The following is a 15,247-nucleotide window of genomic DNA, read 5'->3' on the forward strand; positions in this document are numbered from 1 at the left end:
ATGTGTGAATAATACGTGTTCTATCCAAGAAACTAGGGGAATAATGTCACCAGTTGGCTACCGTTCAAGTTTAGTCATATTCATAATACTACTCATTTCTTTTTAATTCTTAAGAAATTCATCCTCAAAAGACTGAACCGCACTCAAGCGATACGTAAATTAACGTTTTGTTTCCTGTCTTATATCAAGAACTTGGCCTCTTCGAGGCAACCCATATCCTTAACTAAAACTTTGTTTTGTTTTTTGCTTTTTTTGAGATCGCGATCACCAAAGATTCAGTGCGTTTTTCCTCAATCGGATTGTAGGTGCAACCTTAGCTTCGGCTGGTTTAAGGCACTGGTGATCATTTTTAAAATAAGGGTGTAACAGTTCACGCTCGTCACTTACCGGTGGAAAGCACCGGTATAACCAGTTTTGCACCGGCATAACCGGTGCAAAGATGTGAAACAGCCATGGAAAATTTAACAGCAGTTAGCCAAGTACTGTCAGATAAAGCGGGATAAATTTTTAATAATCCACTTTTTAAGGCTTAACAGATGAAAAACCATAACCAAGATTTAAGCTAATTTGAATTTTAACAATAGACATAGGTGATCCTAATCAAGTTCATCTATTTCTACACGAACATGAGAAGTTATAATGGCTGGTGAACAAACCACACTATATAAATTTGCAGCCTTCCAACTTTATTTATATAGGAAACGCGGTTATCTTTTTCAGTATTTTTTAATCAGAGAGAATTTGTAAGGCCATTTAATCGGCTAATTTATTAGGAGATATTATAACTGAAACCACCTGCTAGCAGCCATGTGTAAACAAATAAATTCAATTCAATAAATCATCGACTAAAAGTTTGTCACTTCACTTAGCAAAGCTTGAGACAGATTCACCTTTATTTCTGTCGTGGGGAAAATACACCTGGATCATGTCTGTATCACTGAGACTGACGGTCAAAAATCGATTCACCTTTATTTCTGTCGTGGGGAAAATACACCTGGATCATGTCTGTATCACTGAGACTGACGGTCAAAAATCGATTCACCTTTATTTCTGTCGTGGGGAAAATACACCTGGATCATGTCTGTATCACTGAGACTGACGGTCAAAAATCGATTCACCTTTATTTCTGTCGTGGGGAAAATACACCTGGATCATGTCTGTATCACTGAGACTGACGGTCAAAAATCGATTCACCTTTATTTCTGTCGTGGGGAAAATACACCTGGATCATGTCTGTATCACTGAGACTGACGGTCAAAAATCGATTCACCTTTATTTCTGTCGTGGGGAAAATACACCTGGATCATGTCTGTATCACTGAGACTGACGGTCAAAAATCGATTCACCTTTATTTCTGTCGTGGGGAAAATACACCTGGATCATGTCTGTATCACTGAGACTGACGGTCAAAAATCGATTCACCTTTATTTCTGTCGTGGGGAAAATACACCTGGATCATGTCTGTATCACTGAGACTGACGGTCAAAAATCGATTCACCTTTATTTCTGTCGTGGGGAAAATACACCTGGATCATGTCTGTATCACTGAGACTGACGGTCAAAAATCGATAACGATGGATGATAGGAAATAGGTGATAAAAAGAAAAGTTCCTTTTCACAAAACAGTCCAGGCCTCCAGAGGGCCTGCCACATGTGCGCTCAGGATTGTTACCGGATTGTGTCAGAAAGCTTATCTTTTAAAACACACATTCAAAATCTACGATTAAAGATTTCAAGGTATGTTGGTTTAATGCGAAGGTAGTAGCTTTGTTTGCCCTACTCTGCTTTACGAAGTATTTATTTTGCTCTGATTCAGACTAATATTAATTATTGTTCTCTAGTATATTTATCTAGATTTAAAAGCCATATTAAACCAATACAGATTTTACAAAATAAAGCCCTAAGAATCCTTAAACTGTTTATTCCATCACCTATTGAACTTCCAAATAAGTCTTCTACTGCATCTTTATATACTTATCTAGATATACTTCCAGTCTCTCAACAATTTGCTTTTGGTGCAATTCTTTTCAAAATCAATTATGACATTAAGAAATTACCGCCATATTACCTCCATCAAAGTTTGTTCTCCCAATCACAAGATTTACATAATTATAAAACTCGACAAAAAAAAGGATATCTACATTGACAAGTATAATACTGAGAGATCTAAATTCGCTCCGTTTGTGTCAATAGCTCGGTGCTGGGATGCTCACAAGACTCTTATTGATAATTTTTCCTCTATCCGTTTAATAAAAAGGAAACTTAAATTTCATTTAGTTCAGGATTATTTTTAATTAAGTATCTTTTTAGTAAGGCAAAGGTTTTGTATGATTCGTTGCTCTGGGTGATTATGGGCCTCTCAGCTATCTTCCAGTATTAATTTATATTTAATAATATGGACATTTTTAATTTCTTCAATAGTATTGAATGATCCTGGGCTAGCTGCTACTTTCATATTATTGCTGTGTTATTGTATCTTTGCCGTCATGTTTATCTTTGTATTGTAGTGTGTTATTATTTTATCTTTGTCTAGGCCTAGTTTTTCGAGCTTGTCTCCCCATAGGCCTATGTCATTTATATATATATGTATGTGCGATTAATAAATAAATGAACTTGAACTTGAACAAACAGTAAAACCAGGCAGCAAACGTTCCTGTGCAAATAAAACGTCGGAATTCTTCAGTAAGACCTCTAGGCTAGGGAATTTATCTTAGTTCTGTTTATATTGAACGAAGAAATAGAGATTCTATTTAGTCACATGTAACTGATCAGCACACTGCAGGCTTACCACGGGCTTGCGATTTCGGACGGTGAAAACCAAAACCCACACGGTCACCACCGTAATTTGCACACTACGGGATTTACAAGCCGAGTCTTTTGTCAGTTGATGCGGACCAGAGCACTTTTCATGCTTGAAGACAGCACTCCTGGAGTAAGCTGTACTATGGTGTGGATTATGACAATTTAAACACCAACGGGGGATATTTCGATTTTCAGAAACTCGAATAAGTTCGTAGTCAATCTTCAAGCCGAGCTTAAGAGCAGCTATCAATGAGGCTTGGTCACCGAAAGCTATCTTTACATGCGAGAGTTTCCGATACACAAAGCATCAACAACGCCTAGGCGTAATTTAAATTACATTAAATCAAGAGATTCGGCAATGTTTTTCGCAACCACAGAAACGCTTTCGCTCAATAATCTTCACGTCAATTCCACGAAGACTGGATCGAGCTAAATTGCAAAAGTCGATCGCAGCTTTTCGTTTTGATGGATTATCGAAGTTATGCGGTGCTTTTGTGATCAAAATAGTTGCCCGATCTCATCAAAATTCCCTTGTAAGGCATTTGTTCTTTGACCGTGCACCAAGGAAATGATGATCATAGGCCGTCACATTTGTGGTTATAATAGTAAGATGTTGGAAATTGTTGAGCTATTTTGATAGCCGTGAATAGACAATGATTGGTAGGCAAGGTACTGCAGTGGGGGAACGAATGACAAAATCAGGCATATTAAACCAAGAATTGTGTACTTAAACTGTTCCAGCATGTCTTTAAGTTTATTGTACGTGGTCTTCACACCAACACGGTTGTGATGTTGGCCAGGGATAGCTAGCTTCTCCCAAAGCAGCAATTTAGTTTTCACAATATTCATCAATGCCGGACAATACACAAACAGCTCTGAGTCAGAGTTCGTTTTACAGGTTACATAATTTATAATAAGCAATTATTTATTGTAACTCCGCTTACAGTTTAATAACATAAATAATCACTTTCCATAGTTTAAATTCGGTCAACTTTTAAAATAAAGTTTCAGTCATTATATTTCCTTAGTTTGAGACGTTCACTTATTGACCACTAAATGAGAACTAAATAATATATTATTCAGTTTGTTTATAATTTGGTGCATATTTAATATTTATAATATAGTATAGAAGTAGCATAATTTGTTTATAATTTAGTTATAAATTAATGAATTTGTTATGTTCTTTTTTCTAATGAACAGCAACTATAGGTAATTATCCTTTTCATAAAGTTTTGCAAATTATGCGTAGCTATTTTTTCTTAAGTTTGACTGTTGCGCTTTATTCTTTAGACCGCTTAATTTCATTATAATTGTCACGTATGTAAAAAATTTGCATATACAAATACGTGACACGCGTGATTTTTCATATTTTTTTTTGCACATATATGCGTTATGCTGTTTTCTACACATACGTGACAATGTTGTTCTAAAATCTTCTATTTGGTTGCTCTTTGTATTTTTTTAGACATTTATGGATAGCCAGTATCACATATGATATTTTCTATATATGTCTTAGAATATGGCCCTTAGTTTGTTGATATGTAATTTCCCTCTTTGTCATTTCTAGGTAAACGGGACACGTACCTTATTTTCCGTCTTTTAAACGTTTCAAGGACTGGTGTGCTGAATTTGTCAGAATTCCAACATGTCTTAGACGCCCTTCCTATTGTATGGAAGAAGAAGAAGGACAGTTGTAAACCTTATTTTAATTCATATCCGAAGCATTTTCGATTTATATGCAATCTGATTAGGAAGATAATGCTTTGGCAAAGCACACAATACTTTATATGTAAGTTTTTTTTTGGTTCGTTATTTTAAAACATCGCCTGTTAATGTTACTTGAATCGGAAATATTTATTAATACACCAAACAGAAAGCGGTGCTTAGGAGAACTAAAAAAGAAAAAGTGATAATTTTAGAGTAACACACCAACAAGGAAAGAGAAAGATATATAGTCGTTACGCTCAGTCACAAATATGAGATGAAGATTAATGACATAAAATAAGATAAACAAACGTAGGAGCACTAATTTTTATCTTGACTAAGATAATTTGCGAAGGAAGAAAACAGGATATAGTTCGCACACTCAGGGATATAAATTTGCAGTTATTCATTTGCCAATAAAATATCCCCCCCCCCCCTATTCTTTGGAGAAAGGTCATACCCGCCTTCAGGGTGGCCGACAAGTTTGCAGTTTCCTCGGCTGATTTCTTTAACAGCAATGTCCTGGATGCTCAAGATCAATGTCCATCTTCCTTGATGTTGAATTCTATCATTCTGTTCTTGCTGTATTACGTGGATGATAAGAGTTAAGAGCCAAGAGATCATATGGTATGAACTCTAGCAAAATTCTAAGAATCAATAGATTGATTTAAAAGGAAAATCAGAGACTTAATGCCGGTCAGGATTTAAAATAAGAGCTCTGAGTCACGATGTCCTTCTAAGTATCAAAATTCATTAAGATCCGATCACCCACTCGTAAGTTATAATTACTTGAAGGTTAGTCGTACACTGCAGCGGGTCACTGAAATTTTAAGTGTGGATCAAGAGGAATACCTCAAGATTGGTCCCCTGTTTAACTGGAAGAAGTCTGAACCAGCGTTCAGTTTGCAGTGCTTACATCCCCCATTAATAGAACTTGAAAGCCAAGTAGTTCACCTTTTCGATAGATATGTGGGTACTTTATTTCGATATTCACAGAAAAAAGAAGCAAAAAACAACAAATACCAACTACATAGTAAAATAACAAGAGCTAAGAGCTCATATGGCACTTGTGACGAGGCATGAAGAGCTACAAGCCAAGAGATCATATGGTATGAGCTCTAAAAAAATTCTAAGAATCAATAGATTGATTTAAAAGGAAAATCAGAGGCTTAATGCTGGTCAGGATTTAAAATAAGAGCTCTGAGTCACGATGTCCTTCTAAATATCAAAATTCATTAAGATCCGATCACCCACTCGTAAGTTACAAAATACCTCATTTTTTCTAATTTTTCCTCTCCCTTTAGCCCCCCTTTAGATGGTCCAATCTGGGAAAACGACTTTATCAAGTCAATTTGTTCAGCTCCCTGACACGCCTACCAATTTTCATCGTCCTAGCACGCCCAGAAGCACTAAACTCGCCAAATCACTGAACCCTTCCCCCAAAGAGAGCGAATCCAGTACGGTTACGTCAATCACGCATTAAGGACATTGGCTTATTCTATCATCCCGATCCTCCACTCCAAGTGTTTTCCAAGATTTCTCCGCAATGTCAGCAGATCTGGTCGGGATTTGAAATAAGAGCTCTGAGACATTAATTCCTTCTAAATATCAAATTTCATTAAGATCCGGTCACCTGTTCTTAAGTTAAAACTACCTCAATTTTTCCAAATTAACACCCCCCCCAGCTCCTCCAAAAAGAACGAATCCGTTACAATTATGTCAATCACGTATCTAGAACTTGTGCTTATTCTTTCCATCAAGTTTCATCCCGATCTCTCCACTCTCAGCGTTTTCCAAGATTTCTGTTTCCTTCCTCCAACCCCCTATGTCCCCGGATCCAATTCGAGTCGAAAATGGAGCATCTGAGACATAAGATCCTTCTTTATATATCAAGTTTCATTAAGATCCGATCACCTATTCGTAAGATAAAAATACCCCAATTTTCACGTTTTCCAAGAATTCCGGTTTCCCCCCTGCAACTCCCCCCAATGTCACAGGATCTGGTCGAAATTTAAAATTAGAGCTTTAAAGCACAAGATCCTTCGAAATATCAAATTTCGTTAAGATCTGGTCACCCTTTCGTAAGTTACAAATACCTCATTTTTCCGACTTACCCCCCCCCCCCCTCCCCAACTCCACCAAAGAGAGCAGATCCGGTCCGGTTATGTCAGTCACGTATCTTAGACAGGTTTTTATTCTTCACATCCAGTTTCATCCTGATATCTCCGCTTTAAGTATTTTCTAAGATTTCCGATCCACCCCTCACCCCCCAACTGTCCCCCTCCAATGACGCTGGACCCGTTAGAGATTTAAAATAAGAGATCTGATTTACGAGGTTCCTCTAAATATGAAGTTTCATGAAGATCCGATCACTCCTTCGTAAGTTGAAAATACGTCTTTTTTTCTAATTTTTCAGAATTAACCCCCCCTCGCCTATAGAGCGGATCCGTTCCGATTATGTCAATCACATATCTAAGACTTCTGCTTATTTTTCCCACCAAGTTTCTTCCCGATCCCTCCAATCTAAGCGTTTTCCATGATTTTAGGTTCCCCCCCAAACTCCCCCCAATGTCACCAGATCCGGTCGGGATTTGAAATAAGAGCTTTGAGACACAATATCCTTCTAAATGTCAAATTTCATTGAGATCCGATCACCCGTTCGTAAGTTAAAAATACCTAATTTTTTCTAATTTTTCAGAATTAACCCCCCCCCCCCCGAACTATCCCAAAGAGAGTGGATCCGTTTCGGTTATGTCAATCATGTATCTAGGACTCGTGCTTGTTTTTCCCACCAAGTTTCATCCCGATCCCTCCACTCTAGGTGTTTTCCAACATTTTAGGTTTCTCCCTCCCAATTCCCCCCCAATGTCACCAGATCCAGTCGAGATTTATAATAACATCTCTGAGACTCGATATCCTTCCAAACATCAAATTTCATTTAGATCAACCGTTCGTAAGTTAAAAATACTTCATTTTTTCTGTTTTTTCCGAATTAACCGGCCCCCCACTATCCCCCTCCCAGATGGTCAAATCGGGAAAACGACTATTTCTAATTTATTCTGGTCCGGTCCCTGATAAGCCTGCAAAATTTCATCGTCCTAGCTTACCTGGAAGTGCCTAAAGTAGCAAAACCGGGACCGACAGACCGACAGATAAGCAAAGCAAACAAAAGCAAACTTTCGCATGCAAACCGATTAGGGTTCGCGTAGCGCAGGTGCCGATCTCCTGATTCTCAGCCCTCGGCCGGGGTGCAATGCGTGGTTGGGGGCAAGCCATCCGACGCTTTCCCGTGCTTTTCCCTAGATTTCTCTAGGTACCCATTTGAAGCTGGGTGGACTTTTGGCTTGTCTTACGGGGAAACGCCACTAACCCTCGTCCTAAACCAAACGGTCGGCACCACCGAGATTCGAACCAGCGACCCTTCGCTTGTGAGTTCGGCGCGTTAACCACTCGGCCATGGACGGACAAAAGACGGACAACCAGACCGACAGATAGACCGACAGAATTTGCGATTGCTGTAAGTCACTTGGTTAATACCAAGTGCCATAAAAACAACTAAGATTACACATTTTAAAGAAAAAAGAAAATACATAAAACACTATCTAAAAGTCGATTCTATTTGTACAAGATAAAAATCCATTCACAATTGTCCGGACACTGTTATTTCTAATTATTAGCGATAAATCAAACGACTCTCTTCTTCAAGTGTGTCCATGTTCACCGAATTCAAGGTCCATTGCAGTACGCTCTCCACAGCATACAGGATTTCCGGACCTACCCATCACTACATTCGTGGTTGCTTCTCATTGAGCATCTTAAATGTTGAATTTGAATCGAAACTCTTTGTCACGTGTGAATTCCGTTTTTAGCCTTCAGGTCTTTACTAGCTAGTCTTTACAATGCAGTAGCCTTCCTTTCTGTTGCAAAAGTGTGTCTTTACCAGGTTGTAATTTTGTTCTGTATGTATTTATGTACATTGTAGCTTTGATCTTTCAGAAGATTTTTACGGTTGTTTCTAATGAATGGTAGAATATATCACCTAGAAAAAGGGGGTGCTAAATGATCCTAGCCGAGTGGCTAGTGCGTTAGACTTAGAAATCCTTTTGTCCACGTGGACAGGGGCTAGAGCACTGGAGTCTTACCCAGAGTCGACCCAGCTCAAAATGGGTAGCTGAAGAAATCTGGAGGAAACAGACGGAAGCGTCCGATGATTTGCTCCAACCACGCATTGCACGTCCCGCCGAAGGCAGTTAGTCAGGAGATCGGTACATGCGATGTGCAGACCATTGGCCAGCATGCGAAAAAGTTTTTTTTTTTTTTAAATGATGCTGTCGTTAGTGTTTGAAACGGTGAAACATCCCTAACTCATCCATCCCCCACTCATGTATTTGTACATTTTAAAGTAAGGTTACCTTCATCTATCAAAACTTTGCTGATATTTAGCATTAGTTCTGAAGGTGAAAATATAATATCTGTAGTTTTAGGTAAAACTGAATAGAAATATGACCTTCAGACTGCGGACTGGTAACATTTCTGAAATACTTTTAACACCTGATCATTTTAAAAAGCAATTAACAGTAGCCGACTGATCAAAAAGAAGTACCGAAGAATAGAAATGACGAAAAAAAGTACTGAACAAAAAGAAGAAGTAATAGAAGGATGTAGGTTGGTTTCTTAGCGGGAATTTGAAACAGGTTGAAGAGATAAATTATAATTAAAGTACGATTCCTGTTGTACTGTGGTGGTGCAGTGGATTTGACCTTAGCTTGGTAATACGGGACCCAGAGATGAAATCACGCTGCAGGAATGCACTGCAGGGGCCGATGCAGGGACCATAGTAGTCAAGAAGCGTCGTTAATTCTTAAATAAAAAATAAAATATAATTAAAATACTCCTTTAGCAAAAGATCTCTCGGATCTTTTCGGAGCAAAGAGCTTCTCGGAGCAAGAGGATCTAATTTCGCTGAGATGCTGAGTCCATGAGAGATTCGAAGAGAAGTTAACTCCAAGTAGGTGTAGTATATCAATTTGTGTTATTGCCTTTCCTTAGAAGGCAAAATCAGGATGAATCCTCATATTACGTGCCTTGGAAATTGGGAGCTCTTTCGTTTTCGAAGCGTTAAAACTGACTAGCCGCACATCTGCCCACTTCGGAATTTTCTTCAGGTCAGCCTGAAGCTCCTTGTGGGGTGCGCTGGGATCTGCTACTATTACTACTAACAACTCACCGCAGTACCAAGCCTCCTGAAGCCAACACAACTACGCATTCTCCTCCTCCATCCCAATCTATTTAAAACTCTCCCTCTTTACACCCTCCGAGGAAGCCCCCATTTCTTTCAAATCTTTCTTTATGACATCCTTGCACCCCAACCGCAGACGACCTACTTTTCGTTTAGCCCTAGACGGTTTGGCGAAAAGGACATTCTTTGGTAATCCATCATCCTTTTTAGATAACTTTGAAGACCACACTGCCTTTCCATGATGAAAATATAACAGTTCAAAATAGGGATGAAACCTTTTAATTGACAGTGAAATAAATATAAAATTTTTTAACTGGATATTTCGAACACATATACAGTGTCCATCATCAGCAGTAAAACTTTTCAATCAGCAGTTTTACTGCTGATGATGGACACTGTATATGTGTTCGAAATATCCAGTCAAAGAATTTTATTTTTGTTTTACTGTCAAATAAAAGGTCTCACGTTATAGCCTTAGAAAGCAGGATTGAATCTCACTTTTCATACAGCCTACTGTTTGAAATACGGTCTGTCAGCTGGGTACCCTGAACAATCCGTTGGCATTTTCTCTGGAAAACTTCAGCAAATATTCATCTGCTTTTCGTAGCGCCCGTGCTTCAGAGCCATACTTGAAAACTGTCATCGCTGTAGCTTCCATTATCCTAATCTTGGTTTGCCCACTCATCTTTCTATTCTTATAAACTTTTTTTTAACTGTGAAAAAACACCCTGAGCCCTGGCTATTCTACTTTTAACATCTCCACGGCTCCCACCGTCTTTACTAATAATACTACCAAGGTAATACTACCAAATACTACCAAAGTGAAGCTGCCCACCTGATCAATCTTTTCTTTACCCAACGTCACCTTTTCATCTTCACTTATTCCTAGCCTTAGTACCTCAGTCTTCTTAAAATTTATTTCCAAACCTATTCTAGCACCCTGAATTCGCAAAACATCTAAAAATTCATTCATTTTGCTCCCACTTTCATCTAGGATGCTTAAATCGTCAGCGTAATCTAAGTTCAGGAGAGTTTTTCCTCCCCATTTGATTCTGTGGTCTCCCATTTCCTTTCCTTCGCTTCTTAAGACAAAATCTATCGAAATGATCCATATAAAGGGCGATAAAACACAACCTCGCTTAACTCCTGATTAAGTGAGAGAGAGAGAGAACAGTTTACTAAACAACTTTCGTAGCTCATGGGTAGTTTGCTGTTGCAAAAACGTTAAAAACAAAATTATGCACTGTTAAATATAGACGAAAAAAGGCACAAATTGAATATAATATTGGTGTGTCCGTGCACGTATAGGAATCAGTTTGGACTTCTGTCTGGTTCTGCTGTCGGTTGGGCCGTCTGCTGGTAAGATGTCTGGATGGGCTGGGTCTAAAAGCAATGCTTTTCCAAACCTCACAATGAGTTCGGACAATCTTTGTTCTAGGCACTGAATGTTCAGTGTAATGAGTTTCTCTTGGTAAGGAATATCTCTAGAACCTTGAATAAACCTAACTGCTCTTTTTTGCACTGACTCTAGGTCGTACATCAGGTGAGCAGTGTGTAGCACTAAAGGGCCCCATACAGGGCAGGCATACTCCGGGACGGGTCGCACATAAGAAAGATATGCGTGGAGGAGGCTTTTGACATCGCAACCTAAGTGACGGATTTTGGACAGTGTTTGAAGGGAAGCATTACCATTCCTAATTAGACTGTCAACATGTGCGGCAAAGAACAGTCTCTGGAGAAAATAACACCGACCATCTTTACTTCTGACACGACAGGAAATGCAGCTTCAGGGGGGGGATCAATAGCACATTGATTGTACGTCAGGTACGATACAATACCTGACGGTACTGTATCGATTGACGGTTTCTGAGTGAGCAAAAAATACGTCTGGAGTTGCGACCGGAGTTGAACACACTACTAATAACAAATGCTCCTTTAGCAAAAGACGTCTGTTCGACTTCCCAAAAAAAAGACATCTTGTGGACTTGCAAACGAGTCAATAAGGTCGAAACTCTGATATTTTAGTAGGAATAATGTATAAATGTTATCTCTAGCTTGAACCTGTTCATAAAAATGTTTTCAGTTTACTTTTTTGAATAACATGAAAAAATGAGCCGCCAATTTCTGATTTATTGCTTCTGGGAAGAATGAGCTACCAAGGATTTTCGAATTTTATGCTCAACGGACTAGCAGGCTAGAATTTTTTCTCTTTATTTAATGTTTACACCAGATTCTTAGGCTATAATTAGGCAAAATAAAAGTTTTTTTTTGGCTCTACAGACTGTATTCATATGTATAAATGAAAACAAGCTTCCAAGTCAAAGGGATGGGTATCTCCTATAAATACTTTCTCTTACGCTTGTTATTTTATGTTTCTATGTTTCGTTTTTGATGCGTTCTGGTTTAAATCTCTGATCTAATTACTCTTTCTGATTTTTAAAGGATTTTTGTAAAACTTGTAAACTTCCAGGACCGGAACCCACTAGCCCTAGCCTGGTTTCCAGGACCGGAAACTAGAACCTTACTACCCCAAAATATTGAACAATAATTTTTATTTTGAAAGTTCCCAAATCTTCTACAGATCAAAAATCCTATTCTTGGCTTTAATTCTTCCATTTATCATTTTCAAATTACTTTTTATAGATTTTGTTATATTGCTCGGAGGAATATCTATGGTTATTAGGACGGCAGTATCATCTAGCAACGGAGTAATGCCCTTTGGATCAATGGGTGAATCGATATTCTTTGTAGCATGTAAGTCACTTTCATTTTGAATGATGTGTCTTAGCACAATAGCTGTCCTTGTTGAGTTTTCAAGAATTATTAATATTTAAGTTATATTGTATATCACGATATACAATGTTATTTTTTTTTACTTATTTTACAACGAAACTTTTTTAACAGATCTACTAATAACATCTACCCTAACTACAATCGAGGTAAAACAGGTTTGCGTCACATTTAAAATTAATATTCCAGATCTTCCCATTTCTAAAAAAAAATCGCTAGAAAACTAGGTAACTGCACAGAAATTTTGTAATTTTTTTATAATGATCAGCAAAATTTAAAAAGTAATCTTTACTGTGTACCCTTTTTACCTTTTAGGTAACAGGCTAGGATGAGTGGTGCCCCTCCTCCAGGAAACACATTGCTACCTTGAAAAATATTTTAAAGGTGAAGGTAAAGCTTAATTCCCTGAGAAAATGGTGGCCCCCCTTAATATAAATCCCTAGTTATATCTGGGGATCAAAAGGCTCGTGTTATTAATGTTTAAAAAATACTCAAAAAGGGTTTGAATATTGAAACCTTGCCTCGAGCATTCACTGAGGCTCGTTAATCCGGGTAGGTCTTACAGATAAAACAAATTATTATATTAGCAACAAGACTTAGGAAGTATGTTTCCTCTGCAGGTTTTGTGCAGTCCGGGTCTGTGCAGACCGATTGGTCATAGATTTGAGATCTTTTGTCTGAAAGGACAGTGGTTCGAGTCCTGGTGCCACTGGTTATTTGGTTTAGAGCGGGGGTTAGTGGTGTGACTCTGTAACCCCAGCAAGAGTCGACCAAGTTCTTAATGGATAGTTGGAGATATCTGCGGAAGGTAAACAGTAAGGGTGTGCTTAAAGACAGGTTGGCTGGCCCCCACCCTATATTGCACTTTTTAGCAGAAGGGCTATTAAACGAAGACCAGCACCGTTGACAGGGATTGTAAAAATTCAATGCTGTATTCTTTATATTTTACCTTTTTATTTTCTGCATTTCTGTTGTGTTAATTTTTTTGCCACTAGGAAAATATTTTCCCATTCTTCGATATCTGAGATTTGGTTCTATCCATTTATAGATTACATTTTTGGATTTTGCTTTGCATTATTTGTAGTTTGAAAAAAATGTTGAAAATTAATCAAACTGAATCTGAAGGTCTAAACATCTTATCCTTATAGCGCAAGCTACAGCCTAGGCCTGCCGCCAAATCGCAAATTTTAGACGGAACACAAATCTTAAGAGCCATATATATATACACACACACACACACACACACACACATATATATATATATATATATATATATATATATATATATATATATATATATATATATATATATATATATATATATATATATATATATGTATATATATATTTTACTATATCTAATGCATCATCGTTGTCACACTCAAAGAATGCGTTTGACATTTGTACATTTCTGAGATAATTTCTAAAACCTTTCGCTATGCTGTTTCCAAAGATAGGATCAGCGTGGTAATTTAGATCAGGAGGATCAAAGGGTGATTGATCTCTCAGCAATTTTCTTAAAGGGGCCACGGTATGACCTGTTCCGATTTTGAGTTAAAATATGTTTTGACACGAAATAGAAAATACTCCCTGTTCTAGTCAGACACGCTCACAGGAATCTATTTTACGAGGGGTGGGGCGAATGAAAATGAGCTGTTTTTATTAGAACCAGGAACCTGTCGTAAAAACCGTAAAATTTGGAAGTTCCCCTCCAATGTGCTTACCAGTTACTACGTTACTGGGCCAAAAAAGGGGCCAAAAAAGGATATGCCACTAAAATAAAGTTCTAATATTTTTTTTTGGTTTCGTAATACGTGTTTTTTTTTATTTATTGGCCTTTTGTACAGTTTAGTTATAACTATGGATTCTTAGTACTAATTTTGCCAGTGGGCAAAAACTATAGGCATATCTTTCCTATGCCACAAAGTTTTGTAGATTATACATTGTTATTATTTTAAGCTTAACTGTGACTTTATTCTTCACACTGCGTAATTATCCTGAACAAATATGATTTTTTTTTTACTCTGAAAGATTTTACTGTGAGTACAAATTCTTAAGAACTACATTTATAGACCACAAAACCACAAATGTTTAACGACTATTGATACCGACCTGTAATTAAAAACAAATTGGATAGCAACCGTATTTTATGCGAAAATGCTAATGCTATATTGATTTTTTTTTACACTTTCTCATATGTAAACTCGGATTCATGAATTATTGTTGATATGCCTAAAAGTCATACCTGCCAATTTCACCCTTATAAGAATATTGCCAAAACTTGTTTGCCAATCTATTATCGAGAGAATCAGCAGGGAAATGTCTGTTCAACCTCACTTTAATATTCTTGACCTTTAGCTGTGCTTATCCTTTCTTAGCAAATGTTTTTGTTTTTAGGTATTTAAGTGTAAAACCGTCAGGTGCGGCCTTTTGGTGTAACAGGGACGAATTGTTGTAATTTGATTTTTTTTTTTCAAATTTCAATTCAATAATGTTTAATTTGGGATGCGGAATTTACAATTTTTTTTACACATTCTCTTATTTGGAACCCATATCATTGAATTGTTGCTATTACGCCTAAAAGTCATATCCGCCAGTTTCATCCGTCTGAGAATATTGCCAAAATTTATTTGTCAATCGAGAGATTCAGCAGGGATATATATGTTCAATCTCACTTTAATCTTCTTGACCTTTTGCTCTGCTTATCCTTTC

General features: G+C 37.6%; 1 protein-coding gene across 1 annotated transcript in view; it reads left to right on the forward strand.

Annotated features, from left to right (window-relative positions):
- LOC136034023 (two pore channel protein 1-like) overlaps positions 1-15,247 on the forward strand; it is an 80,110-nt gene that overhangs the window by 49,435 nt on the left and 15,428 nt on the right. Inside the window, exons 9-10 of the mRNA XM_065715076.1 lie at positions 4,370-4,591; positions 12,389-12,499. Of these exons, the coding sequence (XP_065571148.1) occupies positions 4,370-4,591; positions 12,389-12,499 (333 nt within the window). The remainder of the gene's footprint in view (positions 1-4,369; positions 4,592-12,388; positions 12,500-15,247) is intronic.

This window comes from Artemia franciscana, chromosome 12 (genome assembly GCF_032884065.1).
Source record: "Artemia franciscana chromosome 12, ASM3288406v1, whole genome shotgun sequence".
In the NCBI taxonomy this organism is placed as follows: domain Eukaryota; kingdom Metazoa; phylum Arthropoda; class Branchiopoda; order Anostraca; family Artemiidae; genus Artemia; species Artemia franciscana.